The sequence below is a fragment of the Corvus hawaiiensis genome, chromosome Z (genome assembly GCF_020740725.1).
Source record: "Corvus hawaiiensis isolate bCorHaw1 chromosome Z, bCorHaw1.pri.cur, whole genome shotgun sequence".
Taxonomy (NCBI): Eukaryota; Metazoa; Chordata; class Aves; order Passeriformes; family Corvidae; genus Corvus; species Corvus hawaiiensis.
The window spans coordinates 67,808,795-67,833,452 of record NC_063255.1 but is presented as its reverse complement, the minus strand read 5'-3'; the positions used below and the strand labels follow the sequence as shown (position 1 = coordinate 67,833,452).

The window sequence follows — 24,658 nt, the reverse complement described above, 5'->3', positions numbered from 1 at the left end:
CAGGTGTGTTCAAAACCTTCCCAAATTCTACACTTCATAGCAAACTGGAAAAGATTAAAAACCCCCAGGAATTCTATGGGGGGGGTGGGGTGGGAGGGGGGGAGCTGATTTAGGACCTTTTGGAAAGACACAGCAATAATTTCAGTAGTTACAGATACCCCCACAGTCTGTTTAACACTCGGCAGCAATAGAAGTTCTGGACTGAGAAGATGAGAACTGAAAGCCTGCCATTTTTATCCTCTGGAAAAAAAAAATCTCTTTTACCTTGCAGTGCATCAGCACAAACAGGTCTGCCCACATCCAAGCACTCAGAAACGTATTGCCAGGACTCAATCATTGTTTGAAAAACAGGCAGCTTTGGGAAAGAAAGGATGGGAAAATTTTTCCACAATGTTTGGGAATGCTTGGCATGCAGAAAACCCCTGCTGGCTTCCTGCCGTTCTGCCTGGGAGCCAGAGCACAGAACTGCAGATTCCAAATGTATTAATTTTGCTGCTGCTTTGAGTGTTTTGCATCATCCTTGCCCAAACCAAGAGAAAGACAGGATGGACCTTTTACTGCTCCCTTTGAAGCAGGTTTTCTTTCAATGGCAAAGTGTCAGAACCTGTGCTTGACCAAACAATTTTTTCTGCAGCAGACTGTGTTTCCCTAAAAGTTCTTATCTGAGCCAGAGGTCCCAGCCATAACCCCGTGACTCTGTAGGAGTTGGCCTTGGAGCTGGCACTCTTTGTAGATGATGCTCCTTCATTTACCATCACCTAGCACAGTGAACCCTGGATGTCCTATTGATGGCAATGCCCCCCCAATATCTGTGGGGCTGTGCCTACTCCTAAAGTCGTATTTTGGCCCTTCTTGATTTTCACTTTCACACTTGCACTCACACTGAGGCACCAGCACTATCTGTACTAGAATCTTGTCAGGTCAGGGCAGGAGGGATCATCAGGGTAGGTTGATTATCTTCCTTTATGACGCCTTGGTTCTGGTCCTGCAGCAAAGTGTTTCCTTACAGGGAAAGTCATAAATTATGTCCTTGGTGACAATTCCCCGCTCTGACCCTGATGCCACAGGGTGTTTGAGGGATGTGACCCTTGAGCTGAATGCTGTAAGGAAGCAAAAGATTCTCACACTGTGTGCACCTAGAATGAATTTTGTCCTCAGACAGAAAGGGCACTGGTTATGTTAACTGGAAAAATAAACTCCACCCTTGAACACCATGCGCACCCTGGCTGTAACCACAAACTGGTTCACATCTGTGTGCAAGGCATGCACATGCTCCTGTGGTCCCTCCCCATTTGCGGCAGGAGGGATCAAGGAAAAAGCTGTAAAGAAGAAAGCCTTTACAACATTCACCACCAACTTTTCAAAGTAACAGTTTGGACCTGATTCCTGTCTCACCACCATAAGCAAGTAAGATGGGAGCACTGGGAAATGGTAGCCCTCCATTTTTAAGCTCAAAAGCATTAAGAGGAGTACGGCACTGAAATTAAAAATAATATGTGATTTCTGCCCCCAGGAGATGCATACTTTCCTACCAGGGAGATCAGATTTGAACAGGCTCAAAGAAACATTTACTAACAACAAAGTGTGCTGCTTCTTACAAGACTGTAAGAAACAGCATACTGTGAAAGGGATCTGTAGGTCAGAGCTGAAGTGGCATTGATTATTCTGGTGATAACAGTACTCAAGCAAATAAACCACAGGGCTTTGAGAGCACATCCGAGTTACGAGATACACATTACTGCTTAAAGCATTTAGATGAGATGAGAAGTGAGCGTGCTGGAGCTATTCCACATCTGAACAAGATGCAAAGTAGTGGAGTTTGCAAGACGCTTGTGTGCACAGTGCTAACAAACACAATCAGGAAGCAGGAGGCTCAATTACGTGTTTTCACAATACATGTCATACATATTGCTCTCTATCATGATGTGATAACTGTTGGTATCCGCAGATTCACACACTGTAAAACAAACAGCAAAGGACTGCATTGCAAAGCGGTTTGTCACTGCTGATTCTCTAAGCTTTCAGTGACCTCTGTTTTGACCATATTGTTGGTGTTTGTCCTTCTAAAAAACATGTGGCAATAACACAAGCATCAGAACAGGAAGAAAGAAACATCGCTAAAGCAGAAGTTTAGCTGTGTCAATCCTTGCTCAAAGCAGAGCAAGTATTAGGCGTCTGCAGCCTGGACATTGAAGCACTGCACCTTTCCCCTTCCTCTCTTAACATCATGCAACTCGCAGTGTTACAGAGTGGCCTTGCACTCTTCTGCAGCCTAAGATCCCTTGTTGTGTCTCTGATTGTTTAAAGCAAATAGAATATATGTAGAGTTTCTCTGAGCCTATTCCTATAATTAAAAAATACCAGGTCACAAGTCAATTTTATTTTGCCTTTTATCCAAATTTCACTCAACTTCAATTGTTAAACCTCACAAATCTCATACAAGAAAATGTGTCTGTGCATTTTGTCAAGATGAAAACACAAGAACATAGAGGTTAAATGACCAAATGAAAAACATACCCGACAATTAGTGGCAGCACCAAGAGTTAAACAAAAATAAAGAAGTCCTTTCTCAGCAGCCATCTTGTACCAGCCATGGTACTATAGAGTCTTCATTGTCCTTAAATGCAGTGCATAGAAGTGTATAACTACTTCCAGTGGTGCTCTACCATTAATAATATTTTTCCATGCAGATGGGGATACAATTTTTCAATGTAGATTATTCCCTGTCTGTAACAACTGTCTCTAAAATCCTTAAGTGATTCTCCAGTGTTTTGTGCTTTGAAAGCACATCTTCGACAAATTTTACTTTTTGATCAGCAATAATTTAGGTTTTTCTTTTTCAAGTAAGATATTAGGATAACCAGAAAAGATAACCCTCTTCTTTAGGGAAGTCTAGTAAGGACAATAATTTTCTTAAATTACTTCCATGCAAGTTGAACACTAGGGGTCATATTTAGATAACCACTGACATACTGCAGAGCACATCCAGGAGAAAGACAGCCACTCACTCACCAATGACCCATGAATGTTAAACAGTTTGCAGAGGAACAGCAATTATTTTCGTGGTATACATTGCTGGTTTGCTGTAAGTGCTAGGTTGACTCCTATATTTCTGTGTTTTTGACAGGAGCTGGGAAACAAAATGAGAAGGCTTACAACATGCTCACAGCAACAGACAAGCTCTATCTTTCTCTTGATGGGGACTGCCCCCATCCAGTTATATCAGTCTTGTCCTTTTGTATTTTCAGAACCACAATAGTTACAGTTTAGGAAAAGGGGGGAAAAATTTCTATTGTTGAAACAAAGTGCTCTGGAGAAAGCTGAAAAGTTCATTTAGGAGTCAGAATCAGAGACAGCAGTTTTCATCAGTTCTACTAAGCTTTTGTACACTTACACATTTCCTGTTAACTTTCACCACCTATAATCCCCACAGAGAATAGAACTGTCTCCAAGCAAAGTACCTTGACCTTATGTTTCCACCGTTCCTACAGTAGTAGGTAGAGACAGCAAGGAGATACACGCATTTATGGAAGCGAAGCTCTACCAGTGTTGAGACACAAAGGTGTTCCCCTCCATCAAGCAAGAAACGTGAGGAGTGGCCTGGTGGGTGTCTTTGCATTCCCACTGTCCCCAGCTGTGCTATGGTTCCCTGATGGCTTCAGAAGGCTTGTGTGCTCACACTCTTATGGGTTGTCATAATTCTGGGTAGACTTCAGCTTGCAGCATGGCCCTGCTGCAGTTCCATGCAATGAAATGCAGATGTAGAGTACAAGAGTTAGCTCAGGCATAACACCTTTCTGCCCACATGGCTTGCTTGCTTCCTGTGTTATCATTTCCACTACATAGTTGTCCAGTCACCTTAAAAGTCCTAAATACTGGAGTTTCCAGCTTTTCCTTTAGAAGACTATTCCATAACTTGAAATGTCTTGCTGTCACAGAGGTTTTCCTTACATCCATCCTAAAATTTCCTTCTCTTAATTTCATCTCACTACTCGTAATTAAACACCCAGGTAAAAAATTCCTTCCCTCAACTAGAGCCATATTATGGCTGATTTTTCAAGCACATGCAAGCTGAAGAAGAATCAGAGAAACTGGATTTCCCTTTGCCTGTGAGGTAAATGCAAAAATAGCATCAAGATAGTCTCTAAAGGATATTCTTCCAAATTTGAAGTGATGAGGGTGTTAATATATACAGTTAGTTTGAACTCAGATGCTGAGGAAAGTGTCAAAGAGAACTGAAAATAAATAAGCAGTTCAAGACAAATAGAAGGTCTAAAGGTTCTTTAAAAGCCTTTACCACTCCTTCATATTAAACATATTGTGTCACAAATATGTCTTTCAATCTCATCTTCGAAAATGTATTGCCACACTTAAATATCCCCACTGTTTTGTGGATCTTCTTGTGAAACTCCCTGACCAGTGCAACAACTTTCTGAAGTGGTTAACAAGTTATTCCAAAATCTTATTGCTGATAACTTAGTAGTAACAGATTATTGGTTGAAGCAAGGATTTGTGCTCAGGCAAGGTGATAAGAAATCCTGGATTCATAACTTTGACTAAAACTCATCAGCACTTTGCGCAATAATAAGAGAATGCTCCGTGTTGGCTTTGTTAAATTGATTTACCTCTATTGTGTTTACCTTCAATTTTCTTGTAGTTTCAAATTGAAAGGGCTGGTTTTTAATACCCTTTGGTTTGTTTATATGTATCACAGACACTGAGCCTTGACACTGAACCTCAACACTGTGAAAAAACTGATGAGATACTTCAACCTCTAAACAGGAAATCAAAAAATTCTATTCATATAGAAATTTAGCAGTATAGACACTTCTCGTTAAAATACAAAGTTCACAAAATTTTCTCATCAGAAACCCATATTATTCCATTTATCTCAGGTTTGATTGCAGGAAAGTCAGAACAGTGTCAACTGAGACTCAAAAGGACTAAACTAACATTTCACAGTCAAAACCCTACAGAATGAAAAAGAACCTTTAAAAAATGCTGCAATTGCAAACATTCAAAACAGCCTTGTTTTCTTTAAGATCTCTGGGGAGAGATCATCCTTAAAAAACTGATTGATTTTTAAAAGCACACCAAATACCACCTGTTGAGTCTTAGGTCTATTAACTGGGATACCAAAAAATTACGTTATTTTTGTTATTTTTTGCTGCTTGGGACAGAGAAGCTCCACAAAACTAATTGCTGAAACATGATTTTTCCTATGTCATGCATGGCTGAATTTGTGGATTTGTTTCCAACCCTAAGGCATGCCAAAGAGTGTTGGGTAACTGTCCCACCCCCCCACCCCCAGTTCATCTTGACAGGGTAGATTTTATCTGGGGACAGTCAGTAACACGATGCTGACCCTGATTTCAGGGTGGATGAGGAGAACACATGTCTGGATCACGGCCACTAGGGATGGGCACTCCTGTGGATTTCAGGTGGAAAGCCTGCTCTCTGCTCTGCCAATTGGAAAGGGCCTTGTCTGGAGAAAAGCCAAGCAGGCAGTCAAATGGAAAAAAATCTGTTTTCTTAGATGCCCACAGACAGTTTGTGTGCAAAACAGGTGTAGTAATAGCACAATTATGTATTAGTATAATTTTTCTTCCTTGGGTATGATGTGACAAGGGAAGCATGTAAGGCTGAGGCTGGTAGCTGAAATGGTCTTCTTGTGAGTTATCACAAAGCTTAACTGGTAGTATTTTCATGCTGATAGGTTTTAAACAATTTGTTGCAATCTATCATTGTGACCCATTTCAAATCACAAGGAGTTCCCTATTAATTCTGGAAAATGTCATTTCAAAAAGGGGAAAGTTTTACAGACTGTTGTAAGCTCTGTGTTTTTAGCTACATCTCAAAACTTTAAACAGTAGGATCCCCACCCCATATATACATACATATGTATACATACATAGAAAATTATTTTATTGAGCATTTATGTTTACTTTATCATAATCGATTCCTATAATCAGATTAAAACTAGAAGAGGAGGATAAATATTAAAGTAGAAAGTTTCTGTTCAACAGCAATAGAGCACTATTTTTATCAAATGACTTTTGGACAAAATAAACACCTGGTGTACAAAAGTAAGGCAGACGGCGCAATTCATCTACGGCAGGTCAGAGGCTGGAAGAATTAGCGCAGGACTCTAATACAGATCACCTCTACTTGATATGTTTTTGAATTCCAATAGGAAACCACATAAACAAAACCTGTACACTTAAATATTGAAGTTAGCATTTCAAATCACAAGTTGGACACCTTTTAAAAGCTAGTGAGAAGACTTATCATGGGAACAGATTATGCAAAACACTGAAGCATGAACATTTGCTGTGACAATGAAGAGAGTGACTCATCTTTGGAGTACTAGCTTCGCTATTTGACTCTTCAAATCACAGTTTCCCTGCTTGGGAATAGAAGAGGCCCGTACAAGGCACGGGGCTGAACATCCTCACTTCTTCTTTTTAATGAGGATCGGTGAATTCAGCACCTTGCAAGAACTGGATTATGTTTGAGGAACTAAGTGCTGTGTTTTGTTGTAATTTGCTGCAAATCTGAGAAAATGTTCCCTCAGTAAATTTGTGGTTGGAGAATTATTTTCACCCTGAAAGTCAAATTTTCGATACTGTAAGAACCAGGATTATATGCTGCAATCTACTTATCTGGGGTTTTATCCAAAACACATAAATAAAATCAACTGATTCAATAGGGAATACCCCACAAGTACATCTAGACCAAATATTATTGTTCTGCTGTAGCAAAAAAGGATATAAAAATAGGAAGTCTATTTCTATGGGCTGTCCCAAGACACACAGCAGCAAACCAGCAGCAGCAAACAGCAGCAAACCAGCAGCAAACAGCTCAAGAATGGGAGAACTAAAGACCACTTGACTCTAGCCTTCCCTAAGGGAAACAGAGGGTGGGAGTCCCTGGCTGTCCCAGGAGCTCTCTTTGCTGCAGATGCGGAGTTGTTGATCCAAGAGCTCTGTGGAACTCCCAGGTCACCTTGGGATGAGGGGATAAAACATCACCTCTGCCCTTTCTTTCTCATACACCTTTCAGAAGGTGGCTGATTGATGAATCTGTGGGTTCATGACATGACATTTTGGTGACAGAACCTGCTCAAGATGTTGGAGCCCTGATTTCTCCACCCTACATGCATCCTGTGTGGCAGTGCTGCAGTTTCTAAGAGACCTGGCAAACAGAGACTATTCCTTTACTTTGGGGTGGATGAATAATTGTACCAGGTGTGACTTTTAACCACGAAGTCTCTGCACCTCAGCACTTTCTGCCCAAAGCATTGCAGGTCTGTCTTAACTTTTCATTTCCTCTGTCACCAGTAGCTCATTCCTGCCCCACTGCAGCCCAGCTGGAAGAAAAATGACTGCCAGCTCTGGGGAGCCTGCTAGGGAAGTCACAGCCATACAGCAGGTTCTCTCATGCTCTTCCTTGTATTCCAAGGGGTCCCAGGGCATAGAGACATTTTAGGGCCAGATGGAGAGGGAAGTGAGACAGCCATGAGACAAGTGAGGGTTTTTGTAGATTCAGTTTCTCCTTTGAGCTGTGATCATCTCCTAGGATGCTTCATAGGACAAGTAGAGCTTATCTAAGGCAACATAAGCTCCCTAGAGGTGTGTTAACACTGTCAAATTTTAGACATCTAATGTGTGTGCTCTGACTAGTTTTCTGAACAGCCCTGTCTCTCTCTCCATTAACTCTGTGGGAGCTCAGGCATCCAGGGTCTCCCCAAGTTCTTCTGCACTGTCTCCTGCAGTTATAAGTCCAAAGTGGTCTAAAATATTGAGACCATATATTTGCAGAAGCTCCACTCTCTTGAACTCCAGCAGCAGGAGCTGCTAGCTGGTGCAGGAAGAAAAACTCCCGCAGCATTTCTTCTCCTGATGGACCACCCCTGCTGGGGGTGGCATCTGGGGCATGAGGTGGTCTCTCTGTCAGCAAGCACTGCTGTGTGTTTGCGCCCACAAGTTCCTTGTGGTACTCATCTGAAGAGACCCCTTTGACATGAACAACCATGCTTGAGCTTCCTCTGTCTTCCAAGGGAATGGCAAAGGGACCCATGAGGCTAGGATTGTTATATCAAAGATACATAGGATGAAATAAAAAGCCTACAAAATGAATATTTTTTTGTCTTTTCCAAGAACAGCTGATAATTTTATGAAGTGTTTATCTCCCACTTTATTCCCGCATAGGTTGTGATCTGTTTTGTAATTGCAAAGTGCTTCAAATCTTACATTCAGTGACATTGTGTTGATGCGAGAATGCGATGCACCAGAGACTGAAGACTGTTTTCTTAGTAGGTTATAGAAGCAAATTGTTATTGATAACACACAGCTGATCTCTGTGTGATTATCTCTCCATGTATCTGGTTCAGTGACAGCTGTTGCCAAGGAAGATAAAAAGGGGATCTATATTTCAAGCAGACATGGGAGAATTAGAAGAAAAGGAAGGAAAAAATCTTCATAATCGATGAAGTTTTTTTTTTTTTTTTTTTTTATCATTGCATTAAAGAAGTTTTAGGACAAAGACAGCTTCTTCAGAAATATTCGGGAACCCTGCAACACTGTTATGGGAGTGATGACTTCCCAGAAGGGGTATTCTGTCAGTATGCTGATACAGAATGATCACCAACAGAGTTCTATCAAAGTATGCTTATGGTGTATGAATCAAAGCGAGCAGCTCTGAATAACCAAAAGTGAGTGTAGAGCTGAAGAAATTCTAGTGACAAGAATTCTAGTGTAGTCAGAGTTTTTTACTGTGTGTTTTTCCCCTGTGCTTTAAATCATAACTAAATGCTTTTCTGCAAAACAATAGCAGTCTTAGCAAAAGTGTTTTGTTAAAATAAAGAGTAAGGTCTGAAAACAAAACCCATTTAAACTTTTGGAAGAAGAGAGGAAATCTAACAAACCTAAGAGGTCTGCTTTTCTTTTCCCCTAATTATTCTTGTTTACATATATTAACACTCACTTTTTATTTATTAATAACAGCTTTGAAGTACTGTAAGCTCATGTGTCAATCCATATGCCCTGTCACTTACAGTCAATCAGTTTGCATTGTGACTACTGGCTGTAGTTTTTAATACATGTATGGGGCCTAACACAATTATCTCCAGTTATGGGGAAGTCTTACAGCAGTCAATAAGAGCATCAAATGAATGAGGACTTCAGGAGTGTTTGCTCTGCCTAATATTCTGAGGAAAAAAACAAACCTCAAGAGAGTCCAACCCCAAACCCAAAATAAGGAAACAAACAACCCCAAACTCCAACTAGAAGTTCCTTCCTTCTGTCCTTCCTTCCTTATTCCTTTCTTCCTCCCAAATTCCTTCCAGATTCCTACCTTCCTTCCAAATTCCTTCCAGATTCCTACCTTCCTTCCAAATTCCTTCCTTCTGAATTTCTTTCAAATTCCTACCTTCTTTTGGTTCTCCCATTCTCTCTCTCCTTCTCTCACCCTCCCACACTCATGCTACAAAAAAGCTGTAGGGACACAATCTATCAGCATTCACACTGGTATGGCGTACATTATTTCCCAAGAGTTTTTTTGTCTCTACAGTCTAGCAGCTATAAATCAGTGGTGCACCACTAGGTAGCACTTCATTCTTTTCCTCTCAGAAAGGACCTTTGTACAGTGCCCACAGGATTTCAGCTGTAGCACAATCACTGGATACTTTGAAAAAGTATCAGAAACTAAAGCTCAAAAAGCAGTACTGCCATTCATTTCATATAAGACAGAGTCTACATTAGCTAAGAGACTAAAATATTTAAAATGAAAATGACAGCAGCTGGAGACTGATTGAAGAAAGAGATAAATTCATACTCTTTTCAAATTAATTTTGAGATAGAATATCAGGCTTCTAGAACAAGTAGTTATATTATCAGACCTAACAAGGTAAGAAGCATCACTATACAGGGAAGAATATGCAGACAAGCCTTTTCTTCATATTTTGTGAAGCCTTACACATTTTACAACATTAGATTCCCAGCCTTCACCCATAAACATATTAAGTAATTTCAGGTGCTACAGTATGTTAATTGGACATCAGAGTCCATGAGCATACTTAATTGAGCAACATAACCAAGAAAGACAGGAACAAATGCTGGATTTATTTTCCAGTCTAAGTAGAGGTAAAACTGCAGGTAAAACTGCTGTCAAATGGCTGGTTTGAGAAACCACCAAAAGACTTGGTGGATACTTTGTCAACTTTCCACATGTTACAGATCTTCAAAGTGACACCAAATTCAAACATACTGACCAAAGCCAAGTTCATGTCCACCTCTGACCTGAATAAGGCTCACAATCCTGCTCTCATAACTTCATGCATGTTAAAAGATGAAAACACATCCTCTTAATCAGACCATCACATTTTAAAATAGCTTTTGATCGTATTGTTTTAGTAAAGGTAGTTGTGATGATTGCATACAGAGTACAGGAAAAGCATGTCTTTAAAAGACTGCAGCCAATGTCATTTACCAGAAATGAGCTTGGCCCAGGATAAGTTGTAAAGGCCACTTTAAATTATAATAAAGTGTTTATTGTCAGGAACACTACTCTCTTTGGTACAAATTTCCACATTTCTCTCCCCAAAACAATTGACGTATGTGGTTGGTCCAAAAGTTATAGTCTGCAAATGTTAATTGTTCTTTAAAGTGGCGATTAGGCATTACCTGTCTCAAAAGTAAGAAATACATTGATAAAACAGTAGTAAATTTGGCTGTACAAACACATACTCATGAGAATGCTCTGGTCATACTATAGTCATGAAAGACAGGCAGTAGAGTAAAACCTTTGGAATATCTCCTAGCCTTTTAATATTTTATAAGCTGAGAAACTAAATGAAACACAGAGTATGCAGGCTTATTGTGTCACAATATAATAAATTGCAAAACATAACCTCATATTGGTAACTAGAGCTATATCCTCCACATGCTGCAGCACAGGAGTTCTCTAGATTCAGCCTGTACCTGTCTCTGGTCCCATTAGCCTTCTGCCAGCTTGTTCCTGAACAATCTATGTTAAATATGCAACGCAGAAAAGAGATCAGGAAAGCACAGAAGAGAGCGATTTATGCAAAACTGTTAGGTCTTTCAGTTTTTTTGTCTCTGAATGTGAACTGTATCATTTTTACTCAGCTAAAATGCCACAGGTGTGCTGTAGACCTGGAGGAAGTTATTAATCTTATTTTTTGACAGGCAGTTCAGATATATACGATTATAAAGCAATGAAGAAAACCAGTAAATGTTTCTGGGTTTTGCCTCTGGTTTCATTTCCTCAGGATGAAATGGGATACTATTGCTGGTGCAGTTACCTCTGTGCTGTCTCCTATTGTGCTGGATAGAGGCTGAGCTTGTTTATTCCATTCTTATTTTGAACATATAGGAAAGTATCCCTGCTTTCATTGGAAGGACACTGTGAAACAAAATTTATTCCTCAATGAAGCAAAAAAGAAAAAAATAAATAAGGGTCTTAATTTCATATATCCTAATCTAATTAAAGCTCTAGTCTAAACATGTATTAGAGGAATTTTCTTGGTCTTCAGAACTTACCTTGACCATGAACACAATAATGGCTTTTTCATGACCTGTCCATACAGAACATTATGTACTGAACGCAGGAACTACTTACACTTAATGTTGTTCCTCTAACTGCATTGAGGCAGACACTGAATCTCTCTGAATTTGTATCAGTGCCTTCATTTTGGTAACAGTAGAGTGAGAAAAGGTAAAAAAAGAAACAACAGAAAACCAGGCAAACACTTCTTCCAGAAATGTTCTGCAAAACACATCAACTTGTCCCTTCAAACTTGGGTAAATGTCATAGTATCATGCCTTGTTACTTGGTTTGCACGACTCTAGATACCAAAGATTTTGTACATGCTTTTTTTTTTTCTCCACGGTCATTAATTGCACATTGACCTGACATGCAAAAGACATGCATTGCAAAAGACATGACCTTGCAAGGTATTTTTCTGGCACGAAAATCACAGTTTTAGTGCCTCGTTCTCATTGGGTTGTGATTTTCTGGCAGCAGTTGGGAGAAATCAGCAAAAGTAAGAACAGGTCAAGTACTTCAGTGGCTGCATCCTAGGAAGCAAGATTACTCTACCTGGACTTGTCTGGGGCAACTAAGTCCTGACCTCTTGGGTGGTAGAAAGGCTGCTGACAGTGGAACCTGAGGTAGGATTAAGTGAAGGAAGACCTCCCATCTCCTGCTGTCCTTGCTGAAGTAGGGCCTCTCACAGTCCCCTTCAATCAGGATAGAAAAGTCTTATAACCTATTGAAGGCATTTCATAGATATTTGTGTCCAGCTCCTTAGCTTTGCTGTCCTCAAGGAAAGAGAAGAACAAGTATAGGACTGTGACAATTAAGTCCTTCACAGAGGACTATGCAGACTATCACATACCCTCAGAGACTTACTTAAGAATGATCCTAACTTAATCAGCATAGGTTTTCAAATATGCTTCTGTATTGGGTTCCCAGTGGAGAGAAACAAAACCCTGCATAATGGCAGCCTACAGGGTCTCATTAGCCTGTTGTGCCTGGCAAATAAATAAATTAAACTGTCTGGAATGGCCTGGAAGTTTCTACTATCTTCAAGATCATGAAAAACAATTTTGAAACAAAATTAATGGTTTTGTGCTATTAGGCTGACCCTGCAGGACAATACATTACTTCAGTGGCCTTCCATACCTCTTTCCTTCCCTTGTGCTCAGTATGCACAGGAGATATATTTGATTAGGACCTCCATTCCCAAGAGAGAATTAAGGACTTAATTTGCAGTATATAATCTAAGTGCATTGTATTCTTTTGCTTTTAAAATTCACCCTCCTGTTATGGTTTTGCCCATTGCAGAAAATCCTGGAGATGTTGTAAGGCCAGAGATCACTCACAGCACCTGCACCACTCTGTCAAATACTGATGTCCCTTATCAAAGATTTCAGTTTCTAAATATTAAGATAGAAGCCTTTCCAACAAAATAATTGCTAGATATCTTCAGGAAATAGCACCAGGAATCGCATAAAGAAACACAGGTGCTAAAGAGCTACTTCCTATGTTGGTTTAGAGCCTATCTATTCTTATTATTGTACAATAAATGAAATAGTAATCTTTATGGGATAACATACCAACTTGTCCTTCCATTAAAACTGGATTTACAGCAGTAATACAATTATTTCAGCAGCATTGATCTAGATATTGCTTCCAGAGCAACTTCTGGATGCAGAGGGTGTAGGAGAAGGCCTCTTGAAAAGGCTTTTTAAAAAGTCTTTCACAGAAATCAACCTGAATTGCTTGTTGAGAAGCAGCTCCAAATTCACTCCTGCATTACCAGACAAACTAAAAACATAGCTCCCGTGACAGTGTGAAGGTGTTTACTGGCAAGTATGTTAGGATGAAAAAAATTAATGGGGAAAGAAAGGGAGCATCTAATCACTATAAATGACCTTCAGATGATAGATAAAGTTAGGGGAAAAGATACAAGCAAACAAAAACACAGTGGAGCACAATGGGCTAAACTTATCCCAAGTATAACTTCAGCCAGCTGGCCAGTATCTGGTTGTGAAAATATGTTTGATGGGGAAAGAAAGAAAGAAACGAATAAAGTATAAAATCTGTTCTAGAACATAGTACATTGGTTTTGTTTGGATAAATCAGTACGCCTCCTATGCTGCCATTCTTTGAAATTAATTATTCGTTATTGCACTGCCAGTATCAGGCTAGGATCCTTGCCACTTTTCTGACCCCTTTTATCCCCTTTTTTTTCCCCCACAGTGTTCTATAAATAGCCAATGCGCTATTTTCCTGTGATCAGAGTAAAGAGGGGGTTTAGGCATTTTTTTACCTATATCACCATGGAAACAAGATCCGTGTATACATCTATGATTAGTCTTTCTCTAGAGTAAAAGCCTTCATTATCTATGCAAGCTTACGGCTAATTGTTCTGCGTAAGATATGGGTGTCTTATTCCTACCCACTACTTAGGAAATTCATTTCATGTAGTTGCACATAACAAGCTGTAAAGAAGGTTTTATGAAGCCATTAATGCAGATATAATACTTGAGGAATTCCTTTTGGATTGGATATATTTATTTTTCCAAACATTTTGTTTGAGAGAAAACGAGATTGCTATCTGCTGTTTCCTTATTTTTTTGCAGGAAAGCAAAGGGTTGTTGACTTCCTCTCCCCTCCCTTCCTTCCTTCTTTCTGAAGGTACTGTACTCATCTGAAAAAAAAAAAGAGAACGAAATGACTGTTCCTGTTCTCCTTCTTAAGTCATTTGAAACATTGTCCCTGCTAGTTTTCTAAGTTTACTGCAATCTCTGCACGGGGGGGAGGGAGACAGTGGGAGAGAGAGACAGATATTACAAACATGAGAGCAGGTAGAGTTTAGGGCAAGACTCCTTCCAGCTTCAACAACTGGTAAGTTAAGTAAAATGCTTTTATGGTTAACTCTTTAGAACTGCAATATATATATCTGCTTTTGTATTAAGAAAAGGTGTTAATCAGATACACATTTAACTGATAAAAGAATAATAACCATATGCATTAACAAGAAGTCTATTTACGCTAGAGATACCTGCAGTCTGGTTTTTAGATACTGGTGCTATTACCGTATGGTTTAACCTATGCAGATAGGAAAGTATTTTCCAACAAGGATGATAATAGTCATAATATAACCTGCTGTGAATTTTGCATATGTAAGTTCTGCTACCAGAATCTTCTTACAGGCTTCACTAACTTTATCCCAACAGTTTCAGCAAAATTCAATGGGCCATTTGTAAAATATAGAGAGGAGCTGTCATAGAGAAATCGATGTATTTCATTTATCATCTGCCAGTACTGAAGTCTGCTCCAACATGCCAACCTGTGCTATACTGGGAGAAGAATTACTGGGGCTGTTTTTGTTCCCTTCAAACTGCATTGTGTTTAGGATTACACATGTTTATCTCTACTCATCTGTGTATATGATTAGTCTAGGAACAGTGACATTTAAGAGGTGGTAAGATGGTTCCTGGCTCTCACTTGAAATACAACAAAACAAAAGAAAAAGTTCATGTTGCGTAGTACATAACACTGAGGCTGATCATCCACATCAGTAGTAGGATGGACTCAATTTTGTATCTCTTGTTTGCATTTTTGTAGACATCAATAATGTTTTTCACGCTGTTCATAAATGCATCAGAATGATCAGAATTGCCATGGAAAATGAGTGATTGAATGCAAGCGTATGTTTCAAATATGGCATGAGAAAAATCCCCCCCTGCACACTTTTATAGAAGCAGAATGCAGAAGTGGGGCACATATAGGGCAGGTGTCCATTTCTTTGCAGAAGGAGAACTTGTTCACCTTATGATTCAGTATTTCTTCAAGCTGCTGCTCTCTGAAGTGCAGGGTCCTCTGCAGGATGCCCAGAGCCCAGACAGAGAGGCTACAAGTGGTGGGCAGATATTGCAGAGGGCTGGCAGGCAGGTCCAGCTGCCCTGCTCCAGCTCCTGTTCCCGCCAGGGTACCTGGGCTGCGCTTCCGCCCTGGGACAGCCTTCTGCTCCCACTCCTCACTGAAACAACTAGTGGAAAGGACTTTTTGCCTCCCTCTATCCGGTGTCTTTCTGCAAGTTCTTCCCCTAAGAAGGCATGATCTACCACAAATTCAGCCCAGTTTCTGGGTAAGTTGTAAATTCCTTTTGCTTTGGGAGCAGCCAGAGGGGGTTCTGCCAAAGGAGATGGAATAACTTGTTTCTTGAACTCCTTAGCTTAATGTTGCCGCTCAGTCTAGTTTGCTACCAGTCAATAGTTTATTTGGTTATACACAACCCACAAACAATTTGTTATCTGCTAATAACAAACGTATGCCACTTCTTGCCATGAAAACCATTTGCCACATCTTCCACTCGGGATATCTGGGTTTATTTTTATGTGACTAAATACTGATTCAAATTAAAGAGATGATTTGGACAGCTATTTTGACAGTTACATGTCAAACACCTGGAATACCAGTTTTTACATCAAGTGAGACGTATAGGAGTCTTCCAAACACACACAAAAAATTACACAAGCTCTGTGTTTTTAGTGGTATTTTGTTCAAACTGCAGGGTATTAGTCTGGATTGCACTCACTTGTAAGTTTTGGTCTGGTTAGCTCAGAAGTTTAGTTTATCATGTAGGTAAGAGCAAGCTGCAGCCTTTAGGTACAGATTTTGTTTCTGAACATGATAAACATTTGTGTATTCTTGATTTAGATCATGTAAACAATAAATTCTTTCTCTGAGACACTGTCTGAAATACATAAATAAGAACAAGTTTGTTCAAATCCTGGTAGGTGAAAAAAACCAGTATATACTGTTTTCAAACCCAGTTCCCAATAATGAGCACAGAGAAAGAGGTTTTTTAAAGGAACACTTGGTAATTTGACAGTTAAAAACAGACCTTGAAGTTTGAATGTCATTTGTAGATTTTACCTATTAGGTTTACTTTCCTTCAAAAAATATATCTTTGCAATCTTCTGGAGTTTATTTGTTTTCGCCTCTATAATTTATTGCCAGAACTATTGTAAGATGATTTAATACAACAGGAGCCTGTAACAGAACTAATATCTTTCTTGAGGTGTCAGGATGATGATTTTTGTTTTGCTGACATGTTATTCCTACATCACTGAGATATTTACAAGCAGAGAAAGCTATAGTCTGATTTTGGATTGGGTACAGATTTACTACTGCAGTTCACAGCACAAATTAAATGTTTGTGAAATGAATTTTCAGTTATTCACCCCAATATTTGTGAGAAACTGGACTGTTAATAGTTAATGACTCAAATCTTAAAATGATAACAATTATCACACAACAAACCAAGAATAAAAAGAGACAGGTTGTGTTTATTTTGCTTGAAGTCTTACTGCTTCTACTGCTTATAGCCACAGTTATGTATATAACATAAATAAGTAAATGGTCAGTCAGTGTATATATTTCCTCAGAGAATTATTTAAAACCATTATTTCCATTTGATTTGTTCTCAATTATAATGAAATAAAATATAGAAGAATATTGCTTTTGTTTGGAAATAGAAAAACAAAACTATACCAGTAATGGCAGAGAAGTTACAGAAAGAATTTGTAGCCCGTGGAAATCCCAAGTTAACAGATCTGGTTCAAAAAGCATAGAAATTAAGAGAAGTTATTCTGTAAATGTCAATTACCTTTTTATATTTAGGACCAGCCTCTTTAATGGTGTAAACTATTGACACTTTTCAGATACAGAATAGTAGCACTGAGTTACACTCCTACTAACATTTTGGCATGCCTAAAGTATATTTTTGACCAGGAGATAATTTGAATATTTGAATCTCAAGGAGGTTTTTTTCACTTGTTTTTCAGTCTTACAAACAAGCTTATCAACCAGAGCCTGTTTTAGGACTATCCAGGTGCAGAGCAGTGGTAGTCTGAAAGACATGATGTGCATTTCACGGATAAATGTAGAGTCGTATCTTTAAGTGCTGTTCCTAGTAGTGCCAGAGAGATATACACAATTTAGAGTAGGATACACATGAGGGGATGCGAATCATGGAAGCAACCCAAGACAAGCCCCATATACTGAGACAGAAGAGTATGGATCTCAGACAGCACTTACGTTGTTTCCAGTCTTTGAAACTGCAGACTCAATGGTGCAGAAAGATTTCTGAGTGGACTGCTCCACTCTTCTGTATGTGTCAGCAGAATGGCACCATAATAATCAAAAGCAGTAAAGGCTGCAGAAGGTAATAGGGCTTTCCTGTGGCTGTGGTTAAAGGACACAAATCAACAGTGTGTAAGGCAACATCTTACTTACTAGTTGATAAAAAATGATCCATAGTTTCTGAGCATCAACGCACGTTCTTCAGTAGCAACTGATCCAATCAAACTACTCCTTCAAACAGACCTTATAAATGCTGTGAGACTGCTACAGATTGTTGTCAAGTTATTCATTTGTTTGATGGACTACTTTTATAACCCAACCAATTTTTAAAAATAAACCACCTATGAAAACCAAATAGTTACTTTCTTCTTAAGTGCAGTAGTTTTCCATGACCTAGTTTACGATCTCAGAAGACCACTGAAAAGGAAGGAATGTCATCTTGGAGGTGAAAGAATTACAGAGACACAAATAATGCAAAGCCTTTAAAAAGAAAGAAACAAATCTGGCGTTGGGGGTGGGGAAAGAGACAAAAGTTTAGTTGGGATTATTCTTTTTTTCTGAAAATCTGATATTCTGAAATTGGGACTGCAGCTTTCCATTGCTGTAAAAATGCAGGGGCACTTTATAAATGATATTGAGATTTTTATCCAATGAAGAGGCCTAAGTTAATCCTCAGCAGTTACTTAAAACACACATAGAGTTGCATGCTGGATGTGTATATTTTGTTTATATCTATCTGGCAGGGACTACTCCTTCTTGCTTGACTTCTAAAATACTAATGATCCAGTGAAAAATATTACTTAATGTTTGGTTAATTCCTTCCAAACTTTAAAACTTTTTGACTTGATTCTGTAAAGCAAATGGTTTTATACATGTTACTCTGCTCTTGATAAACAAAACAGCATTTTCTTTCTCAACCAACAATTCTTAATGTACTGTAAAAACTTGTAATGTCACTGGTAGTAATTAAGCTAAGTAATCGTGTAGTAAAAGAAAATATTTTTGTGCTCTGGGGGTTATGGGAAGAAATTATGTGAATAATTGCCTTTTTTAAACTTTCATTTTTTATTTCCTGCTTTTTATGTTAGAAAAACCCCATTATTAATTATTTAAATGTAGGATGAAAATACCACCCTGTTTTTAATTTCTCTTCCCTTCCTCCCTCTTCTACCATGACAGCTAAAACACTAACACATTTTCCTTCTACTTTGCGGATATGCAGGAATTAATTTGATTTAAAGGAAAAATCTTAGGGTAAAGATCGTGTTTCCTGAAAACCTATTTTTCCCTTGTGAATCTTCGAAAAAGCAAACCTGGAAACATGCAGTTTTTCATCTGCATATGCTCATTAGAAGTACTAGAATTCAGAGAACACTGAAAAATACAAAATTGAAGATTGGTTTAATTGCTAAAAGCTACAAGGTAAAGTGAGTTTCCTACACTGATAACATCTTTACCAATTTGAGATAGAAATCAAGGCTATGAGAAGCAGCATACATTTTTAGCTTAGTTTTTCTTGGATGATGTTGTAGTAGAAGGGATACTAGTGCACAACAAGTAGGCACCACCCACGCAGTCCTCTGATGAAGGCCTGACGAAGAATAGACACCACCTAATTTCCCTACACGGAAGAATCTTAAATCTTGGTCTTCCTACAGTGGAGGACCAGATGTGGTGGGTCTGGGAGAGAAGCATGTGGCTTCGCTCCTTCTTGTTCTGACACCAGCCACTCTGATAAGCCACAAGTGTGTTGCCTGGGAAGGACAAGATCTCTTCAAGTCTTCTTTTCATTCAATTGCTGCTATTCCTGGCTCCAAAAGAGCCACTTCAGTCTTCTGTGTTCAGGGTTGCAATGTAACTATTAGACTCTTTTTGCAGTGATGAAAGACCTTCTGTTTTATGGTGGGCTCTAAGCTGGACCTGCCACTAAAGTCTTTGTAAATTGGAAGGAGTATGTGCTCTTACCAGCATGCAGTACACTGGATTTAAACCAAACTTGTACTTTAAAGTTGTCCAGGATGGATGTATCAGAAAGTAGTGACTCTTTCAGGTTTAGTTGTTTCTCTGAGTTGCTTTTTAAGCCATGTAGTATTTCAGCTTGGTGCTCCAGCTCCAGGTAAAAATTATTAGAGAGCATTACTTGAAAATGGAGTGTCTATCATACAATACTTCCAGTTAGCATAATATTTTTCTATTAGTCTGCTTTTTCTTAAAATTATTTAGAGTATGTGTGTAATGAAAACAATATCAGGAGGTGGAAAGGGAACGATGACTTGTTTTTAGAGCATCTGTCAGCTTCTAAGGAACAGCAGAAGTTGTTTGAACCATCTGGTAGGCACCAGCCCACACTGGGTCAGTTTCTTAGTGCAGATTTCTGAAGCTATGAAGATCACCCTGTATTTGTCCAAAACCATTGTCCTGTGATAGAAATTCCAGAAAACTGTAGAGGACTTCCTGGAAGAGCAAGCTGACAACAATTTGTTCATAGATTCACCAGAAATTAAACCCATCCATTTGTAAATGTGCAGGAAAATATTTTTTCTATAGAACCACAGCAAGGAATCGCACCAGCATGAATGCTATATCCAACAGTTTTCCTGCGTAATGCTGCACTCACAATATGAAGTCATCAAGATTTCCAGAAGAATTTTGTATGTCTGTAGGCAGCATTTTGTTGGGATGTCACAGAAAGAGTCACATACATCAGAGAAATGGTGCTCATCAACTCCTCTTTCTTCTGCCAGAAAAATGGAAACACCAATCTTTCATTCCAAACACATTAACTGATTTTTTCGCATCCCACAGAAAGTGAATCCCACCTAAACTTCAGCCACAGGTAAAGAAAGCAGTTGAATGGCTATCACTGGATTCTGCAGGAAAATGATCAGGACTCAGGAGTCACCCTAATTACTTGCTGTAAGGATTTTGACTAGTTTGTTTCCTGCTAAAAAACCATGATCAGGCTCCCACTGGAAGGCACTGAATGTGGTTAGGACAGTAAGTCATGACAGAATTCACTGGATAATGTTCCCATGCTCAGACCAGACCCTTACCTACTATTCTTTATAAAAGACAGCAATAATTCCTATTAAATTTTCCAGGTTTTTGTATGTGATACTTGTTTTTTTTCCCAGGGAAAAAGTCCTGGATAGAATGATCGGGGGTAGGGTTATGGAGGTGTGGGCAGGGATTGATAAGACAGTTATATTAATAAATATGGTGATTTCTCACAAAACTTCATTTTATAATGCTGGTTGGCCATTCATGCAGTCATGCTGTAGAGTCACAGTGGTTTGATGGGGTTTTTTGGTTTCCTTTTCTTTGTGATGAAAATCTGAACTGAGTTAGTATCCAGAACAAGCCTTTGTCATCACTCACGGTGAAGGATTAGTACTAGAGTAGTTTGGGAAATGTTCAGAACTTCAGGTTTTGAGCTATATTGATTTTCTTCTCACTATTTTTTCTTTTTTCTCTCTTTCTTTTCTTCCCCCCCCCCCCGCCCCGCCCCAAAATAATTGCTTACTTATTTGTGATTTTAGTCTGTGTTCCAGTATCTCCTGGTGGTACTCGGCTAAGTCTGAGCTGTCTTTCCCACTCCATATGTTAGTTTATTGAATTCAGTAAAACTAGCATTTTAAATCTGTTTCAGTTTAAAATAATTAACCTCAAGTATTTCCCCCCATATTTACCATAGGAATTTCTTTTCCAATTGATGAAAATTACAGAAGCAAGATAAAATTTGTTTCAAATTTCCGATTTTCTGTAGTTTTGGCAACAAACTTGTGCTTCTTTTTAAGACTTTCTAGAAGTTAACAAAATAATTAAGAGCAATACGTAGAATGTGTTTTGGGCATCAGACAGGGAAAGTATTTTGTTCAGCCAAGGACAAGATTCAAGTCTGGCACCACAAGTGAAGGGAAAAGGCAGTGAGCAAGGTGTCTTAAATTATTTCTTGCAGGTACTTCATATGATCAGATGCAAATACCATTCTCTGCTGGAACTGAGGAAGTAAACACATTTCTCTTCAAACTAAATAAACTGATTTTTAAAAAATGAACCCTCACTGAATGAAATTGTGAGATGTATATGCAAGTGATATTTTTTCTGGACAATAAAGGCATATTCAGCACAGTTTCAATGCTTTAACAGAGGTTTTATGCTCAGGCAGTTTGGAAGGCAGAATCAAACTGCAGATAAATCAAATGAAGTTCCTTCCAATGCCTCAGCAATTTGCCTTAAGAGCCTTTTAAAACTCTGTCTTATTGATATGATTCTTAATTTTCTTTCTTGTTGGGCCTCAACAAAATAAACACAGTGGTGTCCTAAGAATAGCATTGATATGTTTAATTCCTTTACTGTTTTCTCTTGTACTTAGGTTCAGAGGGAAATATCTAAGTCACTACTAAGCCAGCTTAATTACAAGTGAGTAATGGAGGCTAATAAGGATTAATCAGTCTTTATAGCCAAGCAGCTTTTCCAGCAAGAAATCTGCTCAGACTTCAACTGAAATAAATTTTATTCATCTTTCCTAAACAAATAGGAAAGAATTATCTGGTAATTACTTTTAATAACTGGACACCAAGAGAAGTGTTTGGTAGCAGATATATTTTTATAAACACGCACACACATTTTTATATATACACTTCTGTCACTCTGTGGGTGAAATCCTCTTCTTTCAGTTCTTATAGGATATAATATGTCTTCCTGAAACACACTTTATGAAATACATACCACTTTAGCAACCTTCAGTTTCACTATGAGTTTTGAATGTGTGAAACAAGGAAATGAGCACAAAAGAAATACAAAAAGCAATAGTCCTTCTGAGGACTAATAATCCTCTTCCATGTTTAAGAAAAACTAGCCTTTCATTAAAACTTAATCTGTTTTGGAAAGTTTTTATGAAATTTCTTCCATACAACCCTCTTCTCACTTGGCCCTTCTCCAGCCGTGTGTACACATTTTATCTGGTCCTCTTTTTTGAGGCGCCTGTGATGCCCAGAAGGTGCCATTAACTGCTGATGGAGGGAGCCAGTGGGCTGGCTTGAAGAACCAAGCTGAAGGTGGCCCTTAGCTACCCTTTAAGATAACAAAGACATGGGAGGAGAACAGACCATCTCTCTGGCCTCCATATAGGTGATAAGGACACTGGGATTACAGTAGGAAGGAAAGCTCAGTGTATTTCCTTTTTAAAGGTCATGAATGCCAGTGAAAGGTTTGCTTTCAAAATAACAGCTCAAGCAGGACAGCATGAGGGTTATGGAAGGGCATGCTTTTTTGATCATTCTAATTTTGGATGTTCTGCATACTCTTTTTTTTTTTTTTTTCTTAAAATAATAGCTCAAACACTCTCCATTCTGCTTATAGTGTTTAATGATTGTGCATTGTAGGTGGAAAGATTATACCCAATCTCCTCAAGGACTCCACACTCTATCAAACATCGGTATTTTACTACAAAATCCTTCCTAATATTTATATTATTCATTTGTTCTTCTGTTCACCCTGTCTTTTATAATATCTGTATGGAGAGAAAAAAAAATTCCTAAAGCTTCATGGACGCTATTTGATAATTTTCCAGAGGAAAAACTATTTAACACATAGGATTCCTACAGTGCCAAAAATGTATTATTTTAATTTGCTGTGGCAGATATGGGATAGACAGGAAACAGGGATGGAGTGATAGGACTTCTATAAACAGTGTTTAAAGTGACTCCACATGCTTTATAAAGGCAGGGACATATCCATGGTTCCAGTCTATGACATGAGATCTCCTTATCTGCTTAAGAAAAGGAAGAAATTTGTCTAATTGTCATCACCTCACTGCAGTCTAATCCCAAATCTTGTTCTCAGCTACACCCCAGATATTCCATAATTATTTCAGTACAAAAAAGGTGATGTCAGGGAGAGAATTAAGTCGTCTGCTTAGGATGAGAGTTGTTTAATTGAGTAACTGATAAAGCTGGCCAATCCATCATTAATTCCAATGCCTAGTGAGGGCAGGATAAAACTGCATTTCCACCCTGTCTGCTGGCACCAATTACACTTTGCATATTTGAAAGTCTTCTACTACATGTGCTGTAAATATCATTGTTATGGCCAACTTGATCTTGTCAGCCCTGAGCTTTGGGCAGGGTCTGAAAACTCAGGATACCTATACCCAAATGCTCTTGGGAACCCAGTCCTGTAAGTTTACATGCAGCTGAATATACACTGACAACATCAAATTTGGGGCAAAATACAACAAGCACAAGATGATAGGCTGATTCATTTCCTTCTCAAGGAGTTTGGACTCACACCTCTAACCTCTTAGGGGAGTGCCCCAGCTAAAGCCTGTGCTGGTGACTCTGGTCTCCTTTGGCTGGAGCTGGACCTTTAGACAAACAGAAGTGCAAGTGCCAAGGGGCAGGGAGCAGAGAGAAGTCAGATGTGATTGTTAGGGGCTGCAGACTCCAGCCCTCTAGAATCTGGATTCCTCCCAGGTGTAACTTCAGGCTACCATCTGTTTGTGGGAAGTTTTTTAAGATGCCTGAAGATCAGGCTGGAAAGTTGACATAATACGCCTTCCTGTTTCTTGTACTCTTCACAAGACCAGTGTCTTGGGTTAGCTACACTGCTAGCCTGAGCTGACATGCCTCGTTTTACATCCTCCTGTGCCTCACCAGAGGCTCTGTTTCCTCTAAGCTATGCTTAACAGGTTTTTTTGGAGGAACAGAGAAAGGCAAGAGGTTGGGCCAGAGCCACCCTGCTGTGGGCAGAGATGGGGCAGGGCTGCACTCTGGACCCAGAGGTCTGCTAGCAAACAGCTGTTCCCTCTCCCCTTCCTTCCCACTCCAAAGCAGCCTTGAATTCCATGTTTGTACCAGCAATTCAGGCAGATGGAGGTACTCAGCTGAGAACATAGTGTCTTGGCCCCCTTACACACTTTTAGACCAGATAATTTGCTGTGCCTTGCAGGCTCCCGTTATATGTAGCTGTGGTTTGG

The 24,658-nt window shown here is 39.1% G+C and overlaps 1 protein-coding gene across 13 annotated transcripts in view; it reads left to right on the top strand.

The window, feature by feature from the left end:
- Positions 1-14,309: 14,309 nt before the first annotated feature.
- Positions 14,310-24,658, top strand: part of ZNF366 (zinc finger protein 366) — a 34,065-nt gene continuing 23,716 nt past the window's right edge. For 5 of the 13 annotated variants that reach the window (XM_048292093.1, XM_048292090.1, XM_048292092.1 and 2 more), the window contains exon 1: positions 14,310-14,433. Coding sequence is in view for 1 of the 13 variants with exons in the window: in XM_048292082.1 (XP_048148039.1) it covers positions 23,050-23,119 (70 nt within the window). In the remaining 12 variants the exon portion in view is untranslated. Of the gene's footprint in view, positions 14,434-15,519; positions 15,680-22,054; positions 22,102-22,992; positions 23,120-24,658 lie in introns of those variants that run through there. The other 8 variants (XM_048292095.1, XM_048292091.1, XM_048292094.1 and 5 more) reach the window with 5 other exon arrangements.